Source organism: Bombus huntii, chromosome 14 (genome assembly GCF_024542735.1).
Source record: "Bombus huntii isolate Logan2020A chromosome 14, iyBomHunt1.1, whole genome shotgun sequence".
Classification (NCBI taxonomy): domain Eukaryota; kingdom Metazoa; phylum Arthropoda; class Insecta; order Hymenoptera; family Apidae; genus Bombus; species Bombus huntii.
In genome coordinates this window covers 9028339-9054950 of record NC_066251.1, presented here as the reverse complement: position 1 = coordinate 9054950, position 26612 = coordinate 9028339, and the positions used below count along the sequence as shown (strand labels likewise).

General features: G+C 40.1%; 2 protein-coding genes and 1 pseudogene across 2 annotated transcripts in view; 2 read left to right on the top strand and 1 right to left on the bottom strand.

Moving 5' to 3' along the window:
- Positions 1–2255, top strand: part of LOC126873068 (allatostatin-A receptor) — a 44567-nt gene extending 42312 nt beyond the window's left edge. Inside the window, exon 6 of the mRNA XM_050633563.1 lies at positions 103–2255. The gene's annotated coding sequence lies outside the window, so the exon portion shown is untranslated. The remainder of the gene's footprint in view (positions 1–102) is intronic.
- Positions 2256–17523: 15268 nt separating this feature from the next.
- Positions 17524–22261, top strand: LOC126873429 (myosin heavy chain, striated muscle-like; annotated as a pseudogene).
- Positions 22262–25151: 2890 nt separating this feature from the next.
- On the bottom strand, positions 25152–25682 carry LOC126873419 (uncharacterized). The gene has a single exon (XM_050634258.1). The coding sequence runs from the start codon at positions 25680–25682 to the stop codon at positions 25152–25154; it is 531 nt and encodes a 176-aa protein (XP_050490215.1).
- Between the last annotated feature and the right edge of the window lie 930 nt (positions 25683–26612).

The window sequence follows — 26612 nt, the reverse complement described above, 5'->3', positions numbered from 1 at the left end:
GAGACAAAGCAGCGACGATCAATTAAAAAAGTTAAATTACTTGGCAAAATAAATAATTTACCGATCCGTGGCGACCCTGCCTTTCTAATTTTGCCTACGCAGAGACACGAGAGGCTGGCGGAATCATGTTCCAAGTACAGGCGCGGTTGACGAGCGACGCAGGATTCAGCGAATGTTTTCTGGCAAAGTATGGACACAGCCAGCGAGGAGGAGGAATACGCAGAGTTACGTGGATATTCGTCTGTACGTAGCGAGAATGCGCAACGAGAACTCTCAGCTTTTCGAGAAGCAAGCTATTTTTGGTAATGTATTATACGTGTCCGTTTGAAGTTCATTTGACAAGATGGAAAAGAGCTTCCTGGAAAAGAACCGTTAGATTGTTCATTTTGCGTGTAATAATAATTGTTTGGCATATGAGATTATGCCAAGTTTACGATACGAACGACGCATCAGTTATTTTTCAGAAGTTAAAGTTTTCCCACGTTGCACGTTATAAAGTTTGCAACGAAAACCACGTGGACAACTTAATTGACATTTTAGGCGCTCGATAAAATGGACAAAGTTTATCGAAACTTTAGAGCAAATCTCTTCAGCTATGCGTTCGTATATTAATGGTATCGTTTCGTGTCGATTATGCAAACGTTTGGCAAATAGAAAATGCGACTTGGAATTTTAGGTTTTAATGGCTTGTTGCTAACTCCGAATATCGGAGGAAAACCTGCCGAAAAGGATGGTGCCTGCCTTTTCTGCGATGCCGATTACAGCGAAGATAAAAGAAGAAAAGAGCAGACGCGGCATGTTTCGTGTGTGAAATGTGAATACGTTGTGAATGTATTGATTACGACTGTCGTGTCTACTGCAAATTGATTTTAAGACGCAGAATCGATATTTAGGATTGTTCGTATGCTGCGATTTTTTCTGCCTGATTAAATCGTACGAGAAAATAATTTTATCTACTAGTTTTTTAATCTTATACAACGAAGATAGATTGGAATACCGCGAATTATCCAATCACCTGCATCGTAACAAAATTGCTACTTTATGCCATTTTTCAATTAGACCAGTTTCAGGTGCTTGTTATTTTTCAATATTACCGAGAGTTTGAAATATAAAAGTTTATTAATAGTTTCTCTCTGGTATTATGCAATTTCATTTGCTCCATCGTCTGTTGTAATTTTTTATTCGTCTCAAACTATAATCGCACTTCATTATTTCGCGCATAATACGCTTCCTCGAAAAGTAACAGATTATCTGTTAGTTTATGCGATTAAGTACGTCGGAATTTAAGATGTCGAATAGATTTTAACGACGAAAGCTTCGGGGATTGCAAGAACAAAGATACTCTGCCGAGAAGATAGTCGGAATTAGCGAAACTTCGCATCTGTACTTGGGTACTGGGTTTCGCAAATTAGAAACTTGCAGATAGAATCGCTGTAAATTTTGGAAATATTAATTTCGATAATATTTAATTTCTAAGAATTTCTAAGAAAATGCAACAAATAAAGGCAGTGAATCGACGAATGCTTGCAAAGTGACAGATAGAAAATTTTTCCGTGAGTTTCTTGTATTAAAATCAACGTCGGAAATATTTGGTTACGCAAGTTTTAGAAGCTCGCAGCCACAACTGAGAATTAAAAATCACCCGAAACAAGCTTGAAATCGATAAACTAGCGAAAAATTTATCCGAAAAATTCAGTCAGAAATTCATAAAAATTGTTGAAATTTCAAACTGGAAAAGATTTCCAACGAGAAATTTTTATGGAATTCAATTTGAAATTTCCACGAATGTCCGCAAGCAGTAGAAATCAAACAAAGAGCAACGGTGAACGATCAAATTGATAAAGACTTGTTTAGCAGCTAGGAATTTGTTCACCTTGCGCGATGAACAAGTTATTTGAATAGTTGCTGTTGCCAACGAGGACTTTGTTTAATTAAAGTGGCATAAGCGCGAGACGCTGCGTGAATTATCGCTGTGTGCCTTCGTTCCAAGTATTTCAGGAATTTTAAGAAATTTCAGGAAATTAAGATCTTCCGAATTGTGAGATGTTGCGCGAAAGCGCCGATAGGAAATTTTCGTCTGAAAATTTCATGAAAATTCGCTGCCCGGAGTTCTCCAATGCAAATTTCCAAGTCTTCCCCCAACACGCGTGCAGAACTCCACGCGCAACGAAAAGAACGAAACATTGGATGAAAATTTTAATTGCGTTACTTAGCTCGAAACACCGATGTGAGAAAAAGAATTAGACGGCCACGAATTCGCTATCGAGCTCAGTAAGTACCACGGCTCACGAAAATATTTGTATCATACCCATTGTTACGTTTGGCGATTCTTTGCGTAACCCGGAACCCATCCCTCGATCGATGAGGCCACTAGCTGCGCAAATATAATTAATCAGACCGCAATAATCCTAAGAAACTGTAATAAAACTAAGCATTTGTATTTTACTGTTAGGGCCCTTAATCGTTATAAAATATATTCAATTCAAGACGTTCCTTATGGTTATTACTCCATCAGGTAAAAAGTGGAGCACCGTAACACGATTAATAAGGAGGACCACACTAGATGTTGGGACTACGATAGTGAAGGTGACGACACCGAGCATGCGCTGTTCCACTGCCCTAGATGGATACAAGAGAGGGCTGAAATGGAGAACTACGTCAGCACACCACTGACGACAGACAACTTAATTTTGTGTATAGTGAAAAAAGAAGACAATTGAACAAAGTTACAGGCTTGGAGCAAGAAAATAATTTTATCAAGAATGACTCCAGAGAAGTGCGAAGAGAGGAGGAGAGCAAGAAGAAGGAGCGGTACGAATGTAAAGCCCAACCTTAAAGTAATGCCGTAAAGCGGTTCCGGGGTTGGTGCTCGTACAGCTAGAGGAGCGAAAGCTGTCGAAGTGGGATCTCGGATGAAGTATTTGGATCTCATCATCGACAGCCAGTGAAAGCTCGGGCCGCACTTCGACTCCCTGGTCCCGAGGGTGTTGGCGGCGGCCAACGCCTTGTACGGCCTGCTGCCGAACATCAGCGGAGCGGGAGTCGTGGTGCGCCAACTATACGAGGGCGTCGTTCGGTCTCGAGTGATGTACGGAGCCCCGGTATGAGTGGACGATCTGATGGCGAGTCGCCGTAGCGTCCTGCTCCTAAAGACGCTGCACAGGGTGACCGCCATCAGAATCGTCAGGGGATACCGAACGGTGTCCCGCGCGTCGACGATTCTGGCCGCGTCTCCTCTGCGGGAGCTCCGGGCGTTGATACTCAAGCGGAGATATTCCCGAACAGGCCGACACAGATGACCTGGGAACCGCCGAGGAGGATACGTGGGACCAGTGGCGGTATCAAGTATTCTCATCTTTGGTTTCGGGTTCTTTCCTGAGCGTATATTTAGCGCTATACAGTACCTGGGCACCCCATAGGGCCATAGGGGTTCGGGTTACACCCCACCAGCGCACAAAGCATCCAGTGCCTTGCTACCTCGATTAACTAAGCTTGCAGGGGCTGTCGCTCATCTCAGGTCGAACGGGGCGCTTTCTAAGCCCTTCCGTCTCTCCAGGACGGTTCTGGAGCAGGTGGGACGCTGCTCTCCCGCCGAAGGCCATTCGGGGCGAGCCAATATCCCTTAAATCGGCCCTCTTACCAGCATCTTGGCCATCAACCACTGCAACCACGAGTCCAAACCCATAATTGGTCGAGCAGCGGGGTCGCTACTCCTTACACTTGACCTCCGTGGTACCATCCTAAGTCATTGGTGGGACTATCGTGTGGATATACGGCCACATCACTGCTGGCCGGCGACCTGCTAACCGTGCCCGGCAGTTCCAGATGGGACTCACGTAAGCGGGGACCTCAAGGTACAAAGTACCTGGGAACTTATCCCTACGGTCCATCCTTGGCATCAGGATCGTGGGTGCGCTACTACCCAAGGCCACTTAGAGAGTGTGTAACCGTACTTAAACGCCTTACACTCCCGGCGACCTTCCCTGCGGTGTACATAGAGGACTCACGTAAGCGGGACGCTTGTTCCGACGGTCCTCCCTGGTTGCGGGAACGTGGGTATGCCAGCCCCCATAGACTTACATAAGCAAATCCTCCCTGCGGGAAGTGGCGGTCTCAGCTGATCAATGAGGGAGGCGAACATCCAGGCGTGGAGGCGGTCCTCCCAAGTTGGGAGGCATGGAGGATCCTCCGCGGTCTCCCGCTGACCTACAGGATGACCCAGGTGCTCACGGAACACGGCGTGTTCGGCGAGTACCTGATGAAGATCGGACACGAGACGACGCATATCTGTCACTATTGCGGGGAGGGCAAGGACACGTCGTAGTACACGCCGGAGTTTTGTCCGGCGTGGGAGCTGCCCCGCTACACCCTGCACCTCGTCATAGGTGAGAGATCGGCCCCTTGGCGATCGTGGAAGCGATGCTGAGCGGGCCGTAGGAATAAGAGATTGTCCCCTTCTTGTGCGAGCAAGTTATACTCGCAAAGAAGCGGGCAGAGAGACAAACTCTCACCCTTGTAGGGTAACGCGGCGGAGGGTGATGGCGGTCAGGCGGCCCAGAGCCGCTGCACCGCCGCCTCCAACGGGTAGCGACTAGAACGGAGAATGGCGCTAGGGGCAATAGCCTCCTCTAGCTCCAATTCATCTGTTAGGAAATTTTATGACTGACTCAATCAAGAGGACGCTGGGAGTGCACCGGCAGTAATTCGCAAGAAATCCCGGGGCACTTCTGTCACACACATAGGCAGGCCATCGTGGAGTTTTAGTCGGTAAGAGTCCGACACTGTTCTGCTGCTACCGCAGCGGCGGAGTGTTCATGAGGATTTCTCCACGTACAAAAAAAAAAGCTAGAGGAGCGGAGAGAAGAGGGGTTTTTAGTGGGTATGGCGACGCCATCTGTCGAGTCCCACATAACCCAGTGACACGGGTCACTGAGTATGCGTAATTAGCATTTTCCCCTCTTCGCGGAGAAAAAAAAGGAGAGGTGGTGGGGCGACCAACACCCAGCAGGAGTTTTCCTCTGCGACAGCATCGTCACCGAACTTCACTGGTTCATCATCGTTAAATCAATCAACATCTCTGCGCTGGTTTTGCATCTTTAGATTAGTCATCGAGTTAACTTATATCTATACGCACCGAGCGTAACTATTTTGTCTACAAGTTGTTGGAATAAAATATATATTGTTACCTGTTATTCTCAGTGTTATTATCAATTCAACCACCTCTATTATCCTAACCGAAATAGGGGATCGATTACTTCGTGGCGTCGATTACATAATCGTAACGGGAATTTACGACTCCCGTTGCCGCGCTTCATCGCGATCGCGCCTCTCCACGAACGGTCGAACACCCATAGGAAGTTTTCATAGGTATATTAAGTGTAGATTTTTACACAAATTTCATTTTTAAAGATGTAGGTAGAAAAGCAGAAAATTGTGTCACCTATCGGATAGTATAGAATTATACTTTGGATATTTTCTATACTTTTTTATACTACACGCGTTCTGTGCGATTCTGCGCTTTTCCATTTTCTATAAATGCGTGTCTTATATAACACATTGTGTCGTTGCACGAATGCTGTAACGAGACATTGGCATGATCGCATCGGCAAAACTGAATAATAATTTCCAACTCTACATTTAGTAATAAAACTGGAAGAGACCAGTTTGCACAATTTTTAGTGAAAATATACACGCAATTTGCTATAAATTTAACGAAACTGAACGAAAGTAGCGCATTTACGAAGTTATTATTTACTACAAATATAGACTTAATGAAAATTATAATCGGTAAAAAGTCTAGTAAACATAAATCGTTAATAGCGATCTGAAACATACGATTGGCGTAGAAGATCTCACAAATATTCGGGCTTACCGATACTGTTCAAATTGTCCAAATAAATTGCACAACAATTTTGCTGATTCTCGCGAAAGATGTACTTTCGTTAAATATCTGACAGCCTCTATGTACATCTCTAAATTTGTTTAAAAATTTAACAATACGACTATGATAATCGAGCCTCGTTACAATGTAAATGACATCTCGTCAATAGTATATTAATGAAAGATTTCTACAAATACCTTATTCGAATATTTCCGCAAGCTACTGTTAATTACTGTTTTTTCGAGAGGCTTATCAACGCAAATCGATGTCCGTTGCAGAAAATTCCCGCAGTATTTACATTAAGACGTGCGTTAAGATCTCTACTATCGCGAGATATTCAAATTACACGGTGGTCCCAGCGTTCCGAGCAGAATATAGTGTCTCTTATCGTCGCACCATCGCTCTGCTTTCAACTGGAAGAGAATACCATAATTGTGGTAAAAATCACCGACTCGCGAGCTTATTTGAAGTAGGGAAATTAGAAGCGGACATCTGCAGTGGATCCTGCAGCTCTGATTGCGAGGATTTTCGTACAAATGCCAAGAGAATTCACCTTAAACGTGATACTTAACAGAATAGTACGCAACGAAATTCGTATTTAACAAATGCAATTTAAAAAATGGAAACTAAATAATTGTTTCACTTACTAAATATTCTTACTATTATAATACATTTCCACGTTCTGTACGTCTTATATGGAAGAATGTTCGTGGAAAACAGTGTGAGCGTTGCGAGAAACGAGTTCTTCAGGAGGAAAAGAAAATTCCTGCATCAACGTAATCCACACTACGTGAAGAAAGAAATTTAGATGTAGCAACTGACGTTTATTAGCGTTTACGTTTTTCTCTATAGAGGGGATCTTGTCACGTCATCACACAACTATTTAGAAAGGGAAATTCCACTCAAGTTCCATGCTATAGTGTTGCCATTGAAACGTGGAAGATTTTCCAACAGAAAGTCGAAATTTTTGAGTATTTTCTACAAGCATTCTTCGATTTTCCACGTCATATGTATTATCTCTGTGTGTGTGTGTGTGTATCTTTATATCTTTCTCGTAAACGCGTGGAAGTCCAGGTGATCCAATTAACGAGGAAAATTGACCGCGAGTCAATGGCTACGCGGATCAAATTTTTCAACGTAAGTAGCGAAATCTGGAAGATCGACTGACCAAGAGCGATGAACAAAAACGGAATGGAAGTGTCGATGTTCGTTAACTTCCCCGAACCTATGTGCCCTAATTAGAGCAGAAAATCAAATACCTCTCTCTCAATTACCGAGTTGCTAGTCGAACGGGGAACCGATGTTCGTGTTTGATGTCAAGTTTGCACGAAAGAGATCCGATCTGGGTTTGCTTATGGGGGTAGAGAAATTTTTCTTGCTTGGTGGTAGTAGTGACACCGGATTCGTGGCGAACTGCAAGGATCTTTATCCCGTGGGATACGCTTAATCCGTGAAGAGGATGACAGAAGACGGATAATTCAAAGAACGAGTTTTCACCAGAGCATCGAATAAAGCGCTATCCTGAAGTGGTTGTAAACACACTGGTCTTCAGGGGTGGTTTGAGCAACAGCGACAGTATGAACTATCAGTTGCCAATCACTTTCTTCTAATCCTTCCTACTCTTCCTGCTATTCGGCGTGGTCTATTCGTTCGTTTTGACCAGTTAGTTGTTTTTGACGAAGCGCGGTCTGCCGTGCTTTTACGCTTTTCGAACGTCGAAAACATTCTCCCAGAAGATTCCACTATCGAATAACCGCGGTTTTACGAGCACTTTACTGAATTACAGTAGCGAGATTATGGATGAATCGTTTACGACGATGCGTACGACAATTCAGCACCGACAGAGAAACTGTATTTGATCGTAAGCGTGATCGGGTTGCTCGTTTTTCGTTGCAGAAGAGCTGAAGAACGCGTCTGCGACTTCATGGCGCATAATAGACGCTCAAACCAGATTGCCATTTTGTCGCGAAATTTACCCAGTTTTTTGGTCGATAACGCGTTGCAAATGAATTATAAAATACGAACCTACCGATTAAGATATTTCTTCAAAAAAAAGGGAATCTCTAGAGAGAAGGCGCAGTTTCTTCTTCGCAGGATTCTCCGCCGAAAAAGATTTTACTACTCGCGAGCGAAAGAACGACGTGGCATAGAGGCCACGAGAGAGGGGAAACAGAGCAATGTAACGAATCGCTGTTGATTCTACGGTCCTGCTTTGACAATAAGGTCCTACTGCGGATGAATTAGCATCATCAAGATAGTAAAGTCTTCTTACAGTGAATTCAGGCTGGCAATTTAGCTAGCTACATCGTCGAGCACGTCCTCGGAGAATAAATCCCCTCGAGATCCTTCCATAGGATAACTTTCACTCCGTCCCTTATAAGATTTTATAGGATACTTTGTAAGATAAGTTTAACGAGCTAAATCGTGGCGTTCCTATCGATTTTAAGAACGCAATACGCAGCGGCTGGTATTAAAAATGAAAATCCTTGCGATAAATGAACGACGAAGAAAGAAAACATTAGACTTGCGCGTGTGAAACGCTACATCGAAGTTTGGAGGGGGAAAGATCCTTCGTGTCTTTTCAATTTAGAGGTTACTCTGTAATGTCTATGATTTAATTTTTCATCTGATAATTTCTTCTTAATCTTTCTACTGATAAAAATTCGTAAGAAAATTCCTCTAGTAATGCCTGTTAATAAAATTCAATATTCGTGGTAATTGCTGCCAATAATCTTCCTGTATAGTATCCTAATAATAATAATCATGCTAATCTCTTTTAGTAATTTCCGTTACTAGAATTTTATACTTGCATTTATTTCTTAAACCAACTTCTCTTGATAAAATTCTCCTCCGCTTAATAATTATATCGCATATTCTCCACTGCGTATCTCGTACCTGAATCGCAAGACTGATTTAAACTTTTCAGAGCTGCACTGTCGTGCGCTTCGAATTCCAGCCGATTGTTCAAATTGCCCGAAATCGATGCGATCTTCGTCCTAACAATTTTACGAGGCAGGTTCTAACCTGATAAAGTAAATGATTACATCGTTATCGCTCTTGCAGTTTCCTCTGGTATGATGAACAGTCTACAAGAATGTACATGAACGAGCTCGTTTTTGTACGATTTAAAAGCGAATTATTAAATGCTTCCTAAATGATGCGTAGTGATGATTCGTAGTGGAGTCTGGACAAAAGGCGGATGAATTTGGAAGAAGAGGAGGAATTGCAGCAAAGTTTCGTCGAAATTTTCGAATTATTTCGAGCGCGACATTTTCGAGAAGTGATTTCAAATTTCACCCACGTTTCCATCTACATCGCTTTCTTTTTTATTTTGGAAGAAATCCACTTTCACTATTTCTCAGGTAAGCGAACTTCAAACAAATAACAATACCCAACCACCACGTACACCAAAACCTATCAGCCTTATTTGAACCTGTAGGTTACAACGAGATTTTCATATCGACCGAAGCTCATAGAGCTCGAACTGGGCTATAAAGTGGCACGAGGAGAAGCAGCACCAACAGCCCGTAAAAATGGAGAACAGGATCAAGCGATGTACTGGTATCGTTTATACGTATAATATTTCGTGGCACGTACGTCACAAGCACGAGCTCGAGCTCTCGAACCCGTTCAGGAGGACTGAGTTACGAGCCGTTATTGCAGGGCCCGTTCAACGAAACGCTTCACACGAGAAACATCGAGACGACTGGAAATAACGTATAGGCAAACCATAACATGTAATATAATCGATGTAGTATATCAATGCCGCTAAGGAAAACACGGCTTCGTTACTTATTTGAATGCTAATTTCCAAGCGCGCAAAGATCAAATTTCAGAATGACAGAATTTGAAGACCACGGGAATGCTTTTTTTTTTTATTTAGTTGTTTACATTCACAATTTGTCCAATTACGGGAATGTAACGTCAATTCACATCAGAGACCAGGCCACACACCGCGGGCAGGATGGCATCCAGATGTCTACACATCCTTGGCATGTACCCTAAAATAGTCTTCAGTACCCACCAGGGGTCTTGGAATTTTCATAGTTAAGGTCCTTCAGACAAAGCGAGTATCTCTTGTCTTAGATTTCCTTTTACGTTTATTGTCTACTACGGGTTAACATTGAAAGTTGGTTTTCCTCACGTGTGGTATGTTCCGTTAGCAACTTTCTCACGAGGGCGGCTGAAACCCTTCCTGGTCCACCAACCGTCTTATTATCCAATCGGAGACGGTGTCTACTGCCCTCATTTCCTTAACCAAAATTGTCATTAACAAATTCGATAGTCCCGTGTCCTTAGACACACCTACCCCTAGCTTTCCTCAGACACAGTATCGTCAATAAAACACACTTATTCTGTATCCTTAGTGTTGAAATGGTTACCACTTCTAAGAAAACTCTACATCTGGTCTTTTTAGTTTTCTCGAGCACTGAAGCCATTGACAGCGCGTAGACAAAAGATTGCGACGATGTCAGGCCATAAACAGTAGACAGGCGACATTGGCTTCGGGGTTTTCAGTTATTGGGTAACACAGCTAGCGTGCGGATCTGGACCAGCTCAAATTGTATTCTTACTTATTACACTTCTATTTAAATATATTTTCTGCCTTACAATTTATCTACGTGTTTTCTCTGTTTACACATAGAATAACCTCAACACTTAGAATAGTCAACATATTTTTACCGGTCTGTACCCTTATAACAGCCGCGTACTTAACGTATCAGTGTAACTAAAGTTTTATATAACGTGATTGGAGTGAATTGTGATTTATGTTAATTCATAATGAAGTTTAATTAAAACAAAATAAATAGTTGTGTCACGACTCAGCTATTTTATTTCATCATCCAATTCTCAAGTTTACGTGACAGGAAGAACGTAATTTGATCTTCGCATTTCCAACGTACGACACGGGACATTCCAATTCACGCGCCAAGTAACGTCCAAAATGCAACAAAATGAACTTGTTATTTGAATTCTATCCTCCTTGAGTGGATCGTTGGATATTAAGAAACCATCGATGTTCGAGGAAATAACGAGCCGCGTTCGTTTTGTCGAAATTATTAAATTAACAATTACGAGAAGTTGAAATTATTGCGTTTAACGCATTTATACAAAGGCCTTCTCATTTATTTTTCAAGTATTTAAATCGAGCATTTTTATTATTAAGAATAATTACTCAAAGACGTCAAAGATTAATTGTGCAAAACACAAAACGTGTGAGCCGGAGATGAAATCTGCGACCATGGGTATCCAACAAATAGGTGCCGAGACGGTGCAGGGATAATCGGCTGGAGAGTCAACCTGCTGGAACCGAGCTATATGCTGGCAGCTCCGCCTCCTCGTGACCCCTGCTGGTAACGACGCGACACGATGCATGCATAGTCGGCTAAGCGAGCTGCCGCCCGAAAGGGTAGGTTCAACTTGTCCAATGAGCCGCAAGGGGAGGGTAGGGTTTTTCCAAGTCGCGCGCCGCCCATCTATGCGCGTGGTTTCCCAGGTGGAGAGCGTAAAAGAGTAGACGAGAATGAAAACGAACACCTAGAAGCCAGCGAAGCCAGTACGAGTTCTTATTCGGGATAAATGGTGCGGTCGACCAAAAGGTCGGGCCCTGAAACGCACACATTACTTGTAACTCTAACTGAGTTAATTGTGAAGAAATTTCACGGTTGATTTAAAGGAACAAATACAATTACGATAGTTGCAGTGACCCCTAATAAAACATTTCTGATTTTCTCGTTTCCGTATGAGCGAGTTTGAAACGGCGATTTATGAGAAAGACGCTTACCAGGCTTTTGTTACTCCTGCATTGTTCCTGCTGACTGTTAAGGCAGGCAATCAGGTTCGTCATAAGACTGAAACGTGTCTGCGATTCTTTTAACTAACGCCACCGCCTTCTTATGCCTTCGCGCGACTTCCTTAATTAACTCGCGTGCTCATTTTTTGAGAGGCTGGCTTAATTACACGGAATAAAACTCGAAAATATAATCCACTGGCGAATTTATTTACGTCGCGAGTCGTTGCGATCATCAGCTTTTTAGGAAACAAATCTCTGACAGAGTTATTACGCTGTTTTACAGCTCTTACAATATGAGAAATTTTAATTAGTTAACTACCCTCTTTTTCTTTACCTTGTTCGTGTCTACGCGTTTAAAATTTCTACATCATCGTAGGAAATATTTCGAATATTCGGGGCTTAAATGAAATTTCCCCGGGTTCACCCGCGAAAATACATATAATATCCCTGTTAATGATGAATTCAGAATGATAATTCCATTGTTTCAGTAAATTGAGACAGTCGTAACGATATTATCGTGATTATTGAATTTCTCAAGACGCATTCAACTCTCCTCAAATTATTAGAAAAGGTAGTTAACGTAACGCGATTGCCTGATTACATCGCGAAGCAACTTAAGAAAGTTTTCACGTAATTTCAAGATTTCGTTAAATTATCGTAATACAATGTATATCAAATCACAAACCAGTGACCGCCTGTTTGGAGTAAAACATAGAGTAATCCATCTCGCCATTACGGCAATTGGAAATTAACATTGAATCATTAGAATCAATCTCGATTGCAAGGACAATCAATATTGACTGTATCCTAAATTTTAATATGAAAAATGACTACAGATTCCACCCGACAAATATCAGCGTCTCTTAAATAATTGAAGAAACGCGTCAAAGAAAATTCACAACTTCGACGCTTGTTTCTAAAAAGAAGGTTGCAGCGACATTCGTCGAATCGCGTCGCGAAAATTGCAAGAAGCGGTGAGACGGTGAGGAAAGCAGTTATGATTGCGCAAAAGTCATTATGTGTAATTTTCGCGGCGCGAACGTTTGACGGAGGCAACGATACGCGGAAATACGTTGTACGGAATAGACAGTGACACGCCAACTACGTTGTTCGATGCGTTGAAACCGCTTTAATTTGGAGTTTCGTGGACGACTACGGAATAACCGAGCAACCGAGGATTTCGAGGTGTTTGGTCCGAAACCCGTGTAACATAAGAAAATTCGCGAAATATGGATGAACACAGAAAGAGCAGAGAGAAACAAGAACGATACTTGAAGTTGGTACTTTAAAATATCTTTCAGTCGTTGTCCATGCGGAATTATCGCTGATGTGCGGTGATTTTGTAACTAAAATATAATGAACATTTTTAACCATATTATAATTCTCTCGTGTATCTTTTTATAAACAATCTTGAAGCACTATAATGAGATACGATTTATCGTTACGTATTTCGATAATTTCGCATCATAGTTTGACGATGCCACAAAAAGATAGTAATTTCCAATTCGTTGTTCAGGGTGGATTTTCACATTATTACAAATACAAGCAAATGACTTTTCTAAACTTTTTTTAAAATTATGCATGCTAATTATTTCCCTGAAATTCTGTGATTACTCGGAAGCAATCGATTGTTAGTATCGCAGAAACCATCGAAACAGCCGCGAAAACGCGACTATAAATACGATCGTGGCACGCTTAATTATTATAAATCACTGGAAAGGATGGCCAGCGGAGATAAGGTTTCTTTAAATCCACCAACCTGGTCACGGCCTTTAATAGAAATTATCGATCCGTGAACTGATGCTTTTCCCCCCTTCTCCTGAAAGAAAATGTATTTTGAATTACAGAGACGAAGCTGGTCGGTATTGTGTATTTATTGAGAAACAACACCGTGAAATAACAGGAAATGGAGAGTAGATGGTTGAAATCGAATAGTCAATATCGAGGAATTCGATCTAACGGTTTGTTAGGGTAACTAGAACTCGGAAACAAACGTTGTAAAATGAGATTTTGTTGGTTAACTGTTTATAATAATGCATAAGTTGGAACTCGCGTATCCATTTGTTTATATGTTTCAAGTATTACTTCGTCTTTGCAAAAAATTAATTAAGAAGTATATGGTTCTTTATGATCGCAACGGAAAAGAAAGCAGAGTTTGTATGTTTGCGTAAAAATTTGGAATAAACAAGACAAAGTAAAGTGAAATTAAAACGGCCTAGAAGAAGAATTCGAATTAAAATCGATGTTGAAATAGCAGAAGATCGAGCCAAAGCTGTTAAAAAGATAAAAGTCAAGATTTTCAAGTACCGAAATTAAGGTAAAAGCTCAGAAGTGAAAAGCGAGAACTCAGGGTATCGGAGAATCGTAGCTGATGAAACAGTTCAAGGATCAAAGATATCAAGTGGTTATGTATAAAATGCTAAAACGTTGGACAATTTAAAAAATAGGGAGCATCAAAGTGTCGAAAAGTTAGGATCAGGAAAATTAGGATCATTTTCTAAAATAAAGTGTTATAAGATATATTAATTCAAATTTATTTTTTACAAGTGCAAGAAATTAATATACATATCATTGGTATTAATATATGTACCCGATTTTTATAAAAATTTCCTAAACGTTACTGCTTGAATTAATATAATACTAGTCTTTGTATAAGTATGGAAGAAACTTGTTTATGTAATTCGTTTCTTAGAGGCTACAGAGTCTGGGAATAAAGAATTTTTTCTGATCGTTTTGTTACGACCTTTGTTAAAACCACATCATAGGAATAAGATAATAATACAGATCGTAATCATTATGTATCGGCACATACTATCAATTTGATTGTAATCAAATGTTGGGATACTTTTGAGCGATAGTGTATATATGTCCAACAATCTGCTTCTATAAATTCATTAACAATAAATCAAAAACAATGTTGTGTTACTTATTCTAATAAGTAATCCAACCATTTCACTGTAAGATATTTGGAAAGTTCATGTACAAGCATACAACATGGGGTTAGGTTAGGGGTAAAGTACCAACTACGTTCCTCTATGAAATTAGTGCAAATGTTTCTAGCTTATATACGATTAACATTTCACGCAACGCTTTTATAAGATATGTTAATCTGTAGAAACGACCCATCGCGGCAAATTTATATATAGAACAGAGTTAGAAAATACAAAAGAACGATATTTTCTCCGAGTATAGGAAGTTAAAATGGTGTTGGACGCAAATTAATTGGTTGGAAAAAGGCGGCTTACCTCGTTGAAATACCATGGAACGAAACCCTGTTGGACAATGGGGCATTCTGCTGCAGTCTGGAATTTCTTTTACTCCCGTATTCTTCTTCTGTTTACCGTGGTTTTTGTTGCAACATTCGTGACATTTTCATTCAAACCAACACACAACACATAAATGGAGAAAAACAAACGTTGAAGGTTAGGTCGCGTCACGCGAATCAATGACGCTACACTTATGTATATGTCGGAAACAGGAACGAAACCAGCGCGGGTGCAACACGGGACCCCGTGAAATGTAAACTATCGAACTACGTATAATAGCACACGAAAGTATTTCGACTATTAATGTTCTTTTTACTTCCTGATCAAATTTTATACTATCAAAGTAATATCAATTCTTTAGATAATAATAATTGAATTTAACAAAATCGTATACTGAATTTCAATATACATACAATTGTATATGTCGGAGCCTTTATATATATTGTATATATATTGTATATGTCGGAAAGAATACCGGAGCCTTTGGAATTTTGGATAATCCCGCAACATTGTAATCTAGAGCCTACCATAGCTGTAATTAAACAATTGTAGTTATTCAATCCGATTGTAATTGTTCGAGATTTGTGATAATGAGCTTGGGCTCGAGGCGACAGTCAGTCGCCGAACGTAGCTGCGGTCAAGGGATGAACGCTTTGTCTAACAAAGGTATGGAGTAATTCTATAGCTCTCCTTAAAAGAAATATTTGTGGTAGCACGCGACAGTAAACATTCCAACGGTTTCTGTCCCGTGGCTCGCCACACGCAGACCCTATTCTTCGAGTAAGATGATTGCCAGATGTCGATGCGTCTTCGCAGTACACGTTCAGCTAGCCTGAGGGCCCGTTATAAATCTCAAGATTTAGTTAACTAAAGTCCTTCAAACAGACAAACAGTTTTTGTCCCAACTACGGGAAGATAGGGGAAACCTATTTTTCAACGAGCGGCGTCTCCCATTAGCAACTTTCCCTCGAGGGCGGCTAGCATCTTTTTCTAACCACCGATATGGAGATTGACCAATTAGCAGCAACGCCAATTTCCCTTACTTTCTGAACGAAGGCTTTTCTCGACGAATCCGATGATCTCGTGTCCTTAGACACACCCCATTATAGTTTTCCTCTGTGGCATCATCGGGACGGAAACTCATTCTTTCTTGCGATCCCCTCGACGAATAGAGTAACATCTTACGATCAGTGAATATTACGTGTTTTATTAACAAAGAGTCCGACTTAGATTTTGTGAGCACGTACATCTATCATCCCGTTGATCGCGGATTCGTTATTGAACCTAGAATCATTGTCATTAGCTTTTCGAGTATCTAATTACCACGGTTACTTGTCCAATTCTATAATAATCGTATTTGCACTAGTCAATGTCTTCTCTATTGCATAACGACAATGTGTAATCCAAACGAAAATTCGTTTCACGCTCCTAACCCTAATCTGACATATATATATGTCGGAGATGAAAAGACACCAAAACCTTCCCTTTGGAATTTTGGGAAAATCCCTTAACACTTTATTCTAGATTCTATCATAGCCGTAATTGCTTAATTACAATTAATTGCAATTGTCGTCACTCAATCCGATTGTATTTGTTCGAGATTTGTGATAGTGAGCTTGGGCTCGAAGTGACAACCAGTCGCCGAATGTAGCCGCGGTTGTGACATCAATCACATCTTAACCTACATAAGAGATAAGACATCGACCCCCGAGCTTCGGACTCCTTTGAACACATCACCACCTTATCATCATAGCCTACACCAAGGCTGTGACACTCCTTACTCCACATCGAAGATAGGATATCGACCCCCGACCTTCGGACACTTTTCCACATCATTACCTACGCCGAGCCCCTCAACATTCTCAAACCAAAACGCATATAAGCCGAGACTTCAGCCAGCTCTGGCAGTTCTTGTACAGCCCCTTTCTCCGGTTCAGTGTCATTCTATTCTTTCAAGTGTTAAATTTATGATACAGTTCGATAAAAGAAAATTAATAGTTAGGTTACGACTCAGCCTTCTTTTCTTTTGCAATCCAAGTGTCAATTTTATGTTACATTTTGGCGATCCTGCCAGGATAGTGAAAATTGTTTGTTTGGAAACCAATAGACATTCATCATCTACGGAAGATAGAATTATTTGGAACTACAGTTATCCGCAACAACGAAGTAACTATCAACGAATCCGGAGGAAACACCCATAAAGCATAAAGCATCTACGGACGCTAAATCCCAGGATTGTGGAACATCGCTTCGTTTGGAAAACAAGAACATTCATACTTACGGGAAGGACTAACTTGGACTACGGTCATCCTCGACAACGAATTCCCAATCCACGAACCCAAAAGGCCTTTGGAACTGGATCATCTACGGAAACTAACAAATCAAGGTAAACGCTAGATTCATTTTCTACATATGGAGACAGACGATCTAGCTTTGAACAAGACTCAGACGAAGAGTTAGAAACATTTAGAATGATGTCGAAAGATAAAGCATGCACAGGTAGAGACGAACTGAGACAAATTATCAAAATGCTAAACAAACTACGAGAGGAAAACGCGCAAACATAAATACGCATAGACACTATGACCAAACAAGCAAGCGAAGAGAGTCAACTCCTCGATAAAGAAATCGAACTACTAAGAAAAACAATTGCCGAAATGAAGTTAGGAATTGGAAGTCAAGAAACTATTAAAGAAGCAACTAGTGGGAGCTGTTAGGATAGTTTAGTTTGAACAAAAGCTTGGAGAAAAAAGACGTTACTGTAGAAAATGAAGAGATGGTTTTGAAAGAATTTTCAAAAGAATTGCAGTCTAATGTAGAAAATTCTTATGAAAAGAAAGTATCAATTGACACCGATTCGCAGGATTATATTTTCATTAAAACAGATTTAATGTTTGACGCCAATAGCTTGACAGAACACCAGAAAGAGTCTTCGAAACGAAGGAAAGAAGATATTGCAGCATTGTATAATGATTTGTCACAATCTTCGTCACAAGATGCCCAAAATTTACAAGAATGGTTTGATAAAAAGAAGTAAAAGTTTAGGAGAAGCAGAGAAAGATCATAACAAGAAGGATAATATTTCAATAAGAAATATTTTGGACGATGATGCAAATAAAGAAAACAAAATTGAAATGAAGGAATTAGAAGCAGTTAATAAATCAACTGCTGAAAATGATACAAAATCAGCAGACAACGTTGAACAAAATATATCATTAGAATCCGTACAAAAAGCAAAAGATAATGCTTACAGTAATGAAAATTTGCTTATAGAAGAAGATCAAATGATGACAGCGAGAAATGCTTGTGACAGTGCAAAACCAAAAACTTCAGCAGATTTTATGTCGAGAGATTTAGATGCTAATACACAAGAGAAGTCTTTAGAAAATAAAGATGACAAAAGTCTATCTCCATCTATGTTAGATAGTGGTAAACAGCACAATAGTTATAATGTTGCTGTAAAGTCTGCTACTTCGCCAAAATTTGAAGAAATTGTTTACAATCAACCAAGACAGTCAAATACAAATAAAATTTTGCGAAGCGCTTTAAAGACGAAATTAATCGAAGACAAGTCTGAAATAATTAATAAACAAAAAGCATCGGAAAATTTAGAAAATAAATTGACCAAAGAAGAAAAAAGAGGTATTAAACAAAAATCAATATCAGATAGTGAAACTGATGCGCGTCAATGAAGGGATGTTCTTTTAACGGACATGGCTAGTGATAGGTGTAAATCTGTAGAAAATGATAATGCAGTAACGACTGTAATAGCAAATGATGAAGCGAATTTAAGCCAACATACTAGGAATAAAATATCTCGTTTACGTATAAATATGGTATTTGATAGTCCCTCATCACGTAGTCAGCGATCGAAGAGTTGTGATGAGAAAAAGCAACCAGAAGAAAACAAAGGTGCTAATATTGCAAAGAGAGAAGCGAAACATAGAGGCAAACCTAAGAGATCGGATAAAGTTGAAGTTAAAAAAGATGAAGATACAAGAAAGATCTTACAAAATGAAAAGAGTGGATTAGAAGAACAAAGAAAAGTCGAAGAAAATACAAAAAAAGAAACTGCAGAGACAGAAATCAATTCAAAAAGTATATTAAATAATAAATGCGATTTACTTGATACCGAAAGAGCTATTGAAATTAATGATACTGTTCAAAATATTAAATTTACTGAAGGTAGAAGCCACACTCAAAATGATATGGAAGATGTAGTAGAAGATTCACAAGTATTATCTAATAAAAGTAAGTTATCAAAAATAAGAATTGCACTTAACAAAATTGAAGATACAAAAACTATTTTACAGAATAAAAAGAATTTATTAGAAGGAGAAAAGGAAGTAGGGGAAAAGAAGAAAATGTACAGACAGAAATTACTTCAAAAAATATATCAGATGATAAATGTGATTTACTTTATGAAAAAAAACTCCATAAACTGCATTAAGAATTTATCTATTTTAGTGAGGAGAAAGAGAAAGGATAGAGGAATTGATCAATAGACTGTGGATTTTGAAGCGTTTATGAAAAACTTGCAGTACTTAATAAAATATTCAATGTAAAGTATTTGTTATAATATTCAGATAAGATGAGGGAAAACTGAATTTGTATAATCATTCATAGCTTATTGATCAATCATGCGACTCATTCAGAATATTAGAGGTAACTCGAAGTGTAGTAAATGTGACAATTTGTTAAGAACGGTATATCTGGTGTACGACACATTTGCACAGATTAAATTAATTAAATAAGTATAAAAATCACGTAATTAAAAAAAAATTGCAATGGAAAACAATGTTTTATTAAAATTAATAAAGTGGATGATATTTCTCCTTTGATGAAATGCTATGCTGTGAAATGCTGAGGATGCTGAAGATGAGGAAGTAGCTAAAATTGTTTCAAATGATTGTGATAACGACAATGTCGAAGTCTCTAAAGATAATATCAAGGAATTTGAGGAAACCAATAATATCAGTAATCACCAAAGATTTCAACTCCTATTATTGAAAATAATTTATGAAGTGCAAAAAGTAAATGATGGATCAGTGTTTAAATCCCTGCTTGAGTTATCATCACCTAAAGGTAATATCAAACGTCAGATAAGATTAAAAAAACCTACTCAGCACAAGGACGCGCAGCTCATATGTTAGAGTTAGTAACAAAACAAGCAAGAATGGAAGCTGAAGACTAATAAATTTAGATGAAGAACAAACAGTTAAAAAAGTAAAATCTAAAGATACGGTCAATTATATGTTGCTGAAAAAAAAGAAAAAGAAAAAAAGAGAACATGCACCTATGTTGAAAGAAGTTGATAAAATAACAGCAACATGTAGCAGCAGACAAGAGAAAATAAGCCAAATTTCTGAAAAAGAAACGATGCTCAAGAACTCGAAATTTCTCGAGTGGATATGCTAAACAACAAATTTAATGAACAGCTGAAAGAACGTGAAACAGCAATAGAAGACTTAAATCAAATGTTAGAGCATCAATCGGAAATTCATAAAGTTACCTTAAATGAAGCAAGTTTGAAAATAGGAGAACTTTCTGATAAAATTAAATGTTTCTAAAGAAAAGGATAGCCAGATACCGAAACGTAATGAATTACTCGAAGAAGAACAGAATAAATGGAGAAGTTTAGAAAAAACGATTACAGAAAAACTTGAAGAAGAAAAATCTCGTCGAGAAATAGCTGAAGATGAAGTGAAAAAGCTTTCCAAATATAACGAGCAACTTCTAAAAGATTATCAAGAAATCCATAAAAAAAATACGCTGAGGTAGTTCATCATGATCACAGACAAAGAATTAAACATGTATTTCAACTGAAAGATAAAATCAATCAACTCGAACAGGATTTATATGCGAAGATGAGGCAATAGAACAATAGCACAAGATGATAGAAAAATTGAGAGCAGAAGGAAAATGTGTGCATAGTAAAGGAAAAGAGAACACATAATGTACCTCCACCAGGGGCGCATTATCCAAAATTAGATAATAAAATAAAAGGTTTTGTTACTGAAAAGTGAGAGAGATTTCATGATACCAAAAGCATTGCTAGTGCAGAGTGCAATGTATCAATGTGCAATGCAAAAATGCAAGCAATGTGGCGATTACTTTTAGAACACCACAAGCACCACGAAAACACAATCGAGACCAAACAAGATCAAGTTCAAAAGTGACGTCACGTGGGCTTATTACTGCCAACAACCAAAAATTGAATTACGATCTCGAGCATTAACTCGCTGATCTTCAAGTAGAATGTTCCAACAAAGACAGGACGACACAAGAGCTCGAGAAGCACATCGAGGACATGAAGGAGGAAGCGCAGAAATTAGAATTGTAACTCGAGTTACATAAAAAAAACAAACAGAAGTAAAGGAGCAACACCAAAAGGACATAGAAATAATTTACAACAAGAAATTTTATATGGTTAAGACGAAAAGCATCAAACCGAAGTGAAGCGCCTTCGTGCTCAGCTTTTGGAAGTTCCAGAGAAGTAAGAACGCGAAATTAAAGCAAAAAAAGCTATGGAAGGTGATCTTAGAAATCGTATCGCGCACTTCTCGAAAAGAATAGCAGCGTTAGAATATGAATTGGCAGATAAAAAACACATAAACGTGAAAAGAGATCAATCTCTTGAAATACAAATTGAAGAACTAACAATAAAATTAGAAGAGATAACATAAGTCACAAATATGAAGCTGGCTTGCTGGAACAAGGAAAGGCCAAACTTAATTCATGTGTTAGTAATTTAATGGAGGAACGTAAGAAGTTGGAGCTAAAGTTGCAAAAGCAACAAAATGTAGTTCTTGAATTGCAAGGACAGCTATCTGCTCTTCAATGTGAATTAAACGAACTAAAAGGTGAATATGAAAAAGTTGTTGAAAATGTTTCGAAAAAAGTGGTTGATCTTAGATATAAATACGAAGAAGAAACTAATAAATTGAAACTCGATTTTGAAAAAGAAAAAAATGATTCTTGTTAATGAAAATGAATTTGAAATATTGCGTAGGGTAGAAATTGAAGGTAAAGTAAAAGATATGGATGAACAAAATAATTTTCTTAGAAAAGAACTGGAAAACGTTCAAAAACTTTCCAAAGGTGTTAATAATCGCTTACGCGAAGCGTACCAAGAATTAGAAGATTCACATAGAAAACACGCTCTTATTTTGAAAAAAAAGAAAAGAGAAAAAACATCAGGAAGAATTAGGTGATATAATAAAACTTCATGATGAAGAAAAATATAAACTGATACAGCATTGGTGTTCTGTAGAATGTCAAACTGCCATAATGGCTTATATTGATGGAAAAGTGCGGTAAATATTTAAATGAACAATCCATGACTTCTTAAGTAACTGTAACAATCTTGATATTTTACCATGGAACAATTAGATGAAGTGCACAGTGACATTAATAAAGTAAAATCATAAAAGAATCATAAAAGTAGATGTATCTTCTTCATTAATATCAGAATCAACGACTGATATTGTAAAGAATGTGAAGGATATTCCAAAAAACCAAGAAAATAAGTCACAAGAATGTACAGATAATATAATTCAAGATGTTTTAGTAGTAAATAAATGTGATGTAACAGATTTAAATAAAAAATTTGACAGTAAAGTAGTGAGACAGAGAGCATAAAGAATACCGCGATTAATGAAATAGAAGAAATAATAAATAAGGACCCACAAATTGATGATCAATGTAAAAAAAAAAGAGAAATCTCAAGAAGTTTCTGAAAATTGTAGCCAGAAAGACGATAAGGAAGTATTAAATCATACAAAGACAGGAAACGATTCTATAACTCCTATTACTTCAGGAGTAATTAATGATCTAGAAACTGCAGGTGACATTGATATTAAAGAAAAAAATGTAAGTATTAAAGAAGGCACTGATATTAAAGGAGAGGACATAAAGGATAAGTGTAGAAATACTGATGCAAAATATAATGTAGAATAAGAAACAACAAATGGAAATGGCAAGACTGAATGTTTTGATAGTTCCCATAAAATTAATGTAGAAAAGAAAATTATTCATAATAAAATTGTCGTACATGTTGCTAATACAGAAGGAAAGAATAAATCTATAAGTGAAGCAGACAGAGTGAGCATAACTAACAAAGAAGTGTGATTCAGGATATCTTTGATGATTGGGGTGTTGAAAATGCAGAAGATGATAGTCAGTCGATATCTAAAGCTCCAGATACTGTGGAAATTGAATTGAAAAGTTTACTAAATAACACAAAAACACAAACTATAGAAGAAAGCACAGTTGTGCTGGTTGAAGAAGAAATTACATGCATTGAAAAAAAAACCAGTTGTAGATGCTGGGAAGGCTGTAGAAGTTGCTAAACAAAACAAAGAAATGCAAGTATCAAAGGAACAACTGGATAACAATCAAACGATAAAGAAACAACAAAATAGTATAAAATCATTACTCAAAGACCAACTAACTCATTCTATATCACAGGCTGTTGAGAAGTCTACAAAAGATTCAACACATGATACTGTGGCATTTAGTCAAACTTCACAAATTATCCCTATTAATCGTGATCGAAATTTAACCAGCCAATCTTCACAGGTTGAAATAGCAAAAGCATAACATACCACGACGAAGAAGAACGAGTACAAGTCGAGCCAGTCAGAGTCCAATTCCACCGCTCCATACTGAAGAAATACTAAGGTTTCGGAGGACCAAAATCAATCTAAGGAGGGGGGTATGTGACATCAATCACATCTCAACCTACATCAGAGATAAGACATCGATCCCCGAGCTTCGGACTCCTTTGGACACATCACCACCTTATCATCGTAGCCTACACCAAGGCTGTGACGTACCTTAGTCCACATTGAAGATAAGATATCGACCCCCGACCTTCGGACACTTTTCCACATCATAACCTACACCGAGCCCCTCAACATTCTCAAACTAAAACGTATATAAACCGAGACTTCAGCCAGCTCGGGCAGTTCTTGTTCTAACTCCTGTTCTTGTACAGCCCCTTTCTCCGGTGTAAGTGCCAAATTTATAATAAAGTTCGATAAAAGAAAATTAATAGTTAGGTTATGACTCAGCCTTCTTTTCTTTTACATTCCAAGTGTCAATTTTACGTTACACGGTCAAGGGATGAACGTTTTGTCTAACAGAGGTATGGAGTAATAGTATAGCTTTCCTTAAAGAGAAATAGTTATAGCGGCACTCGACAGTAAACATTCCAACGGTTTCTGTTCCGTGGCTCGCCACGCGCAGACCCTATTCTTCGGGTAAGATGATTACCAGATGTCGACGCATCTCCGCAGTACATGTTCAGCTAGCCTTTCTTTTTTATACGTGGAGAAATCCTCATGGACACTTGCCGTTGCGGGCAACAACAGAGTAGTGTCGGACTCTTACCGACTAAAACTCCACGATGGTCTTCCTGACGCTTTGGTAGAGGAGCACCTGGGGTCTCTTGCAAAGTTTTGTCTGAGTTGGGCAGCTAGAGGGGGGACCACACCCTCTAACGCCACGTTCCTTGGTCTGACGCTCCTAGGGTGGCGGCGGCGGCGCCGCGCCCCTGCGGCGTATGGAGTCCCTCTGTTGCGACGTTCTCGATGGATCGCGCGTTCTTTCCCGGTTTCCTTCCGCCCGCTCCTTCGCCAGCATCACTTGTTCACAGTAGGAGCGGACGGCGATGAACTCCTGGCGCCCCCTGAGCATGGCCTCAACGACGTCTTCGAGGGCTAATCTCTCGCCGATGTCGAGCCGTAGAACGCGCCGCGGTTCTGCCCACGCTGGACAAAACTCAAGCGTGTGTTGCGCCGTGTCCTTCTTTTCCTCGCAGTCGTGACAGATGGAGGTCAACTCTCGTCGAATCCTTAATAAGTACTCGCCGAATACTCAGTGGCCAGTGAGCACCTACGTCATCCTAAAGGTCAGCGGGACCCCGCCTCGATTTCGCCAGACTTCCCAGTTGAAAAGCACGGCGTGAACAGCCCTGCGTGACCGCACAGCATTTTCCTCGACCAGCTGAGAGCACCATCACTCCTATGTTTCCAGCTTCGCCTCCTCCCGGACGTTTAGGGCGGACTGGCTGGCGGACGGCGGCGTCATACGCCCGTCCGAGCCCAGGCCCCTCAGGCCTGTTCGTACACCCGTCGGAGCGCAAAGGTCTGCAGCTCGAGGGGGGGGGGGCGTCGCCAGCACAGTCGCCGACGAGTAGGATATGGTCCTATATCCCCTCGCTATGCGGATGGCGGTCGTCCTCTGCAACCTCCTCAGCAAGATTAGGCTGCGGCGACTCGCCATCAGGTCTTCGGCCCATGCGGGAGCCCCGTAAAGGACTCGGGACCGGACCATTCTCACGTAGAGTCCGGCGAACTCCCAATCCTGCTCCGCCGATGTTCGGTAGTAGGCCACATAAAGCGTTGGCTGCGGCTATCACCCTTGGGATCAAGAGCTTGAAGTGCGGTCCGAACGTCCATTGGCTGTCGATGGTGAGACTCATCTGGCGTCTCACCGGGACCTCTTCTCCGTTGATGGTCACGGATAGTTCAGGCGGAGGAGTTCCTCTGCGGCGGTTTTCGAAGAACCATAGGGCCTCTGATTTGGCCGGCGACACGCTCAGGCCGAGCCTATGGATGGCGTGTATCGCGCATGCCACGGCGTCCTCCGTAAGATTCACGGTCTCGTTCCACCAACGTCTCCCGGCCAGGACCAAGGTATCGTCCGCATAGCATACCATGCCTGTGCCCTGGGGCATAGGACATCGAAGGCAGCGATTATTCTTTCGAATAATTTGCCCACCTCTTCGAGCAGGCATACCGGCCTGTACGCGGACGTCGAGTCCAGCGGACGACCTTCTTTCCGCAACAAGACCAATCTCTTCATGGACACTCCGCTGTTCTAATAATCGCGTAACAGCAGAGTAGTGTCGGACTCCAACCGACTAAAACTCCACGATGACCATCCTACGCGTATGACAGGGGTGCTCCAGGAACCTCTTATGAATTAACTTCTGTTGCACTCCTTCCTGCGTCCCCTTCGTTTGGATTACACATTGTCGTTATACAATAGAGAAGACATTGACTAGTGCAAATACGATTATTATAGAATTGGACAAGTAACCGTGGTAATTAGATACTCGAAAAGCTAATGACAATGATTCTAGGTTCAATAACGAATCCGCGATCAACGGGATGATAGATGTACGTGCTCACAAAATCTAAGTCGGACTCTTTGTTAATAAAACACGTAATATTCACTGATCGTAAGGTGTTACTCTATTCGTCGAGGGGATCGCAAGAAAGAATGAGTTTCCGTCCCGATGATGCCACAGAGGAAAACTATAATGGGGTGTGTCTAAGGACACGAGATCATCGGATTCGTCGAGGATAGCCTTCGTTCAGAAAGTAAGGGAAATTGGCGTTGCTGCTAATTGGTCAATCTCCATACCGGTGGTTAGAAAAAGATGCTAGCCGCCCTCGAGGGAAAGTTGCTAGTGGGAGACGCCGTTCGTTGAAAAATAGGTCTCCCCTATCTTCCCGTAGTTGGGACAAAGACTGTTTGTCTGTTTGAAGGACTTTAGTTGGCTAAATCTTAAGATTTATAACGGGCCCTCGGGCTAGCTGAACATGTACTGCGGAGACGCATCGACATCTGGCAATCATCTTACTCGAAGAATAGGGTCTGC

Bases quoted from the DNA above. Each gene is read 5' to 3' on its own strand.
- LOC126873419 (XM_050634258.1), bottom strand. From the start codon at position 25,682: ATGCCCCAGGGCACAGGCATGGTATGCTATGCGGACGATACCTTGGTC.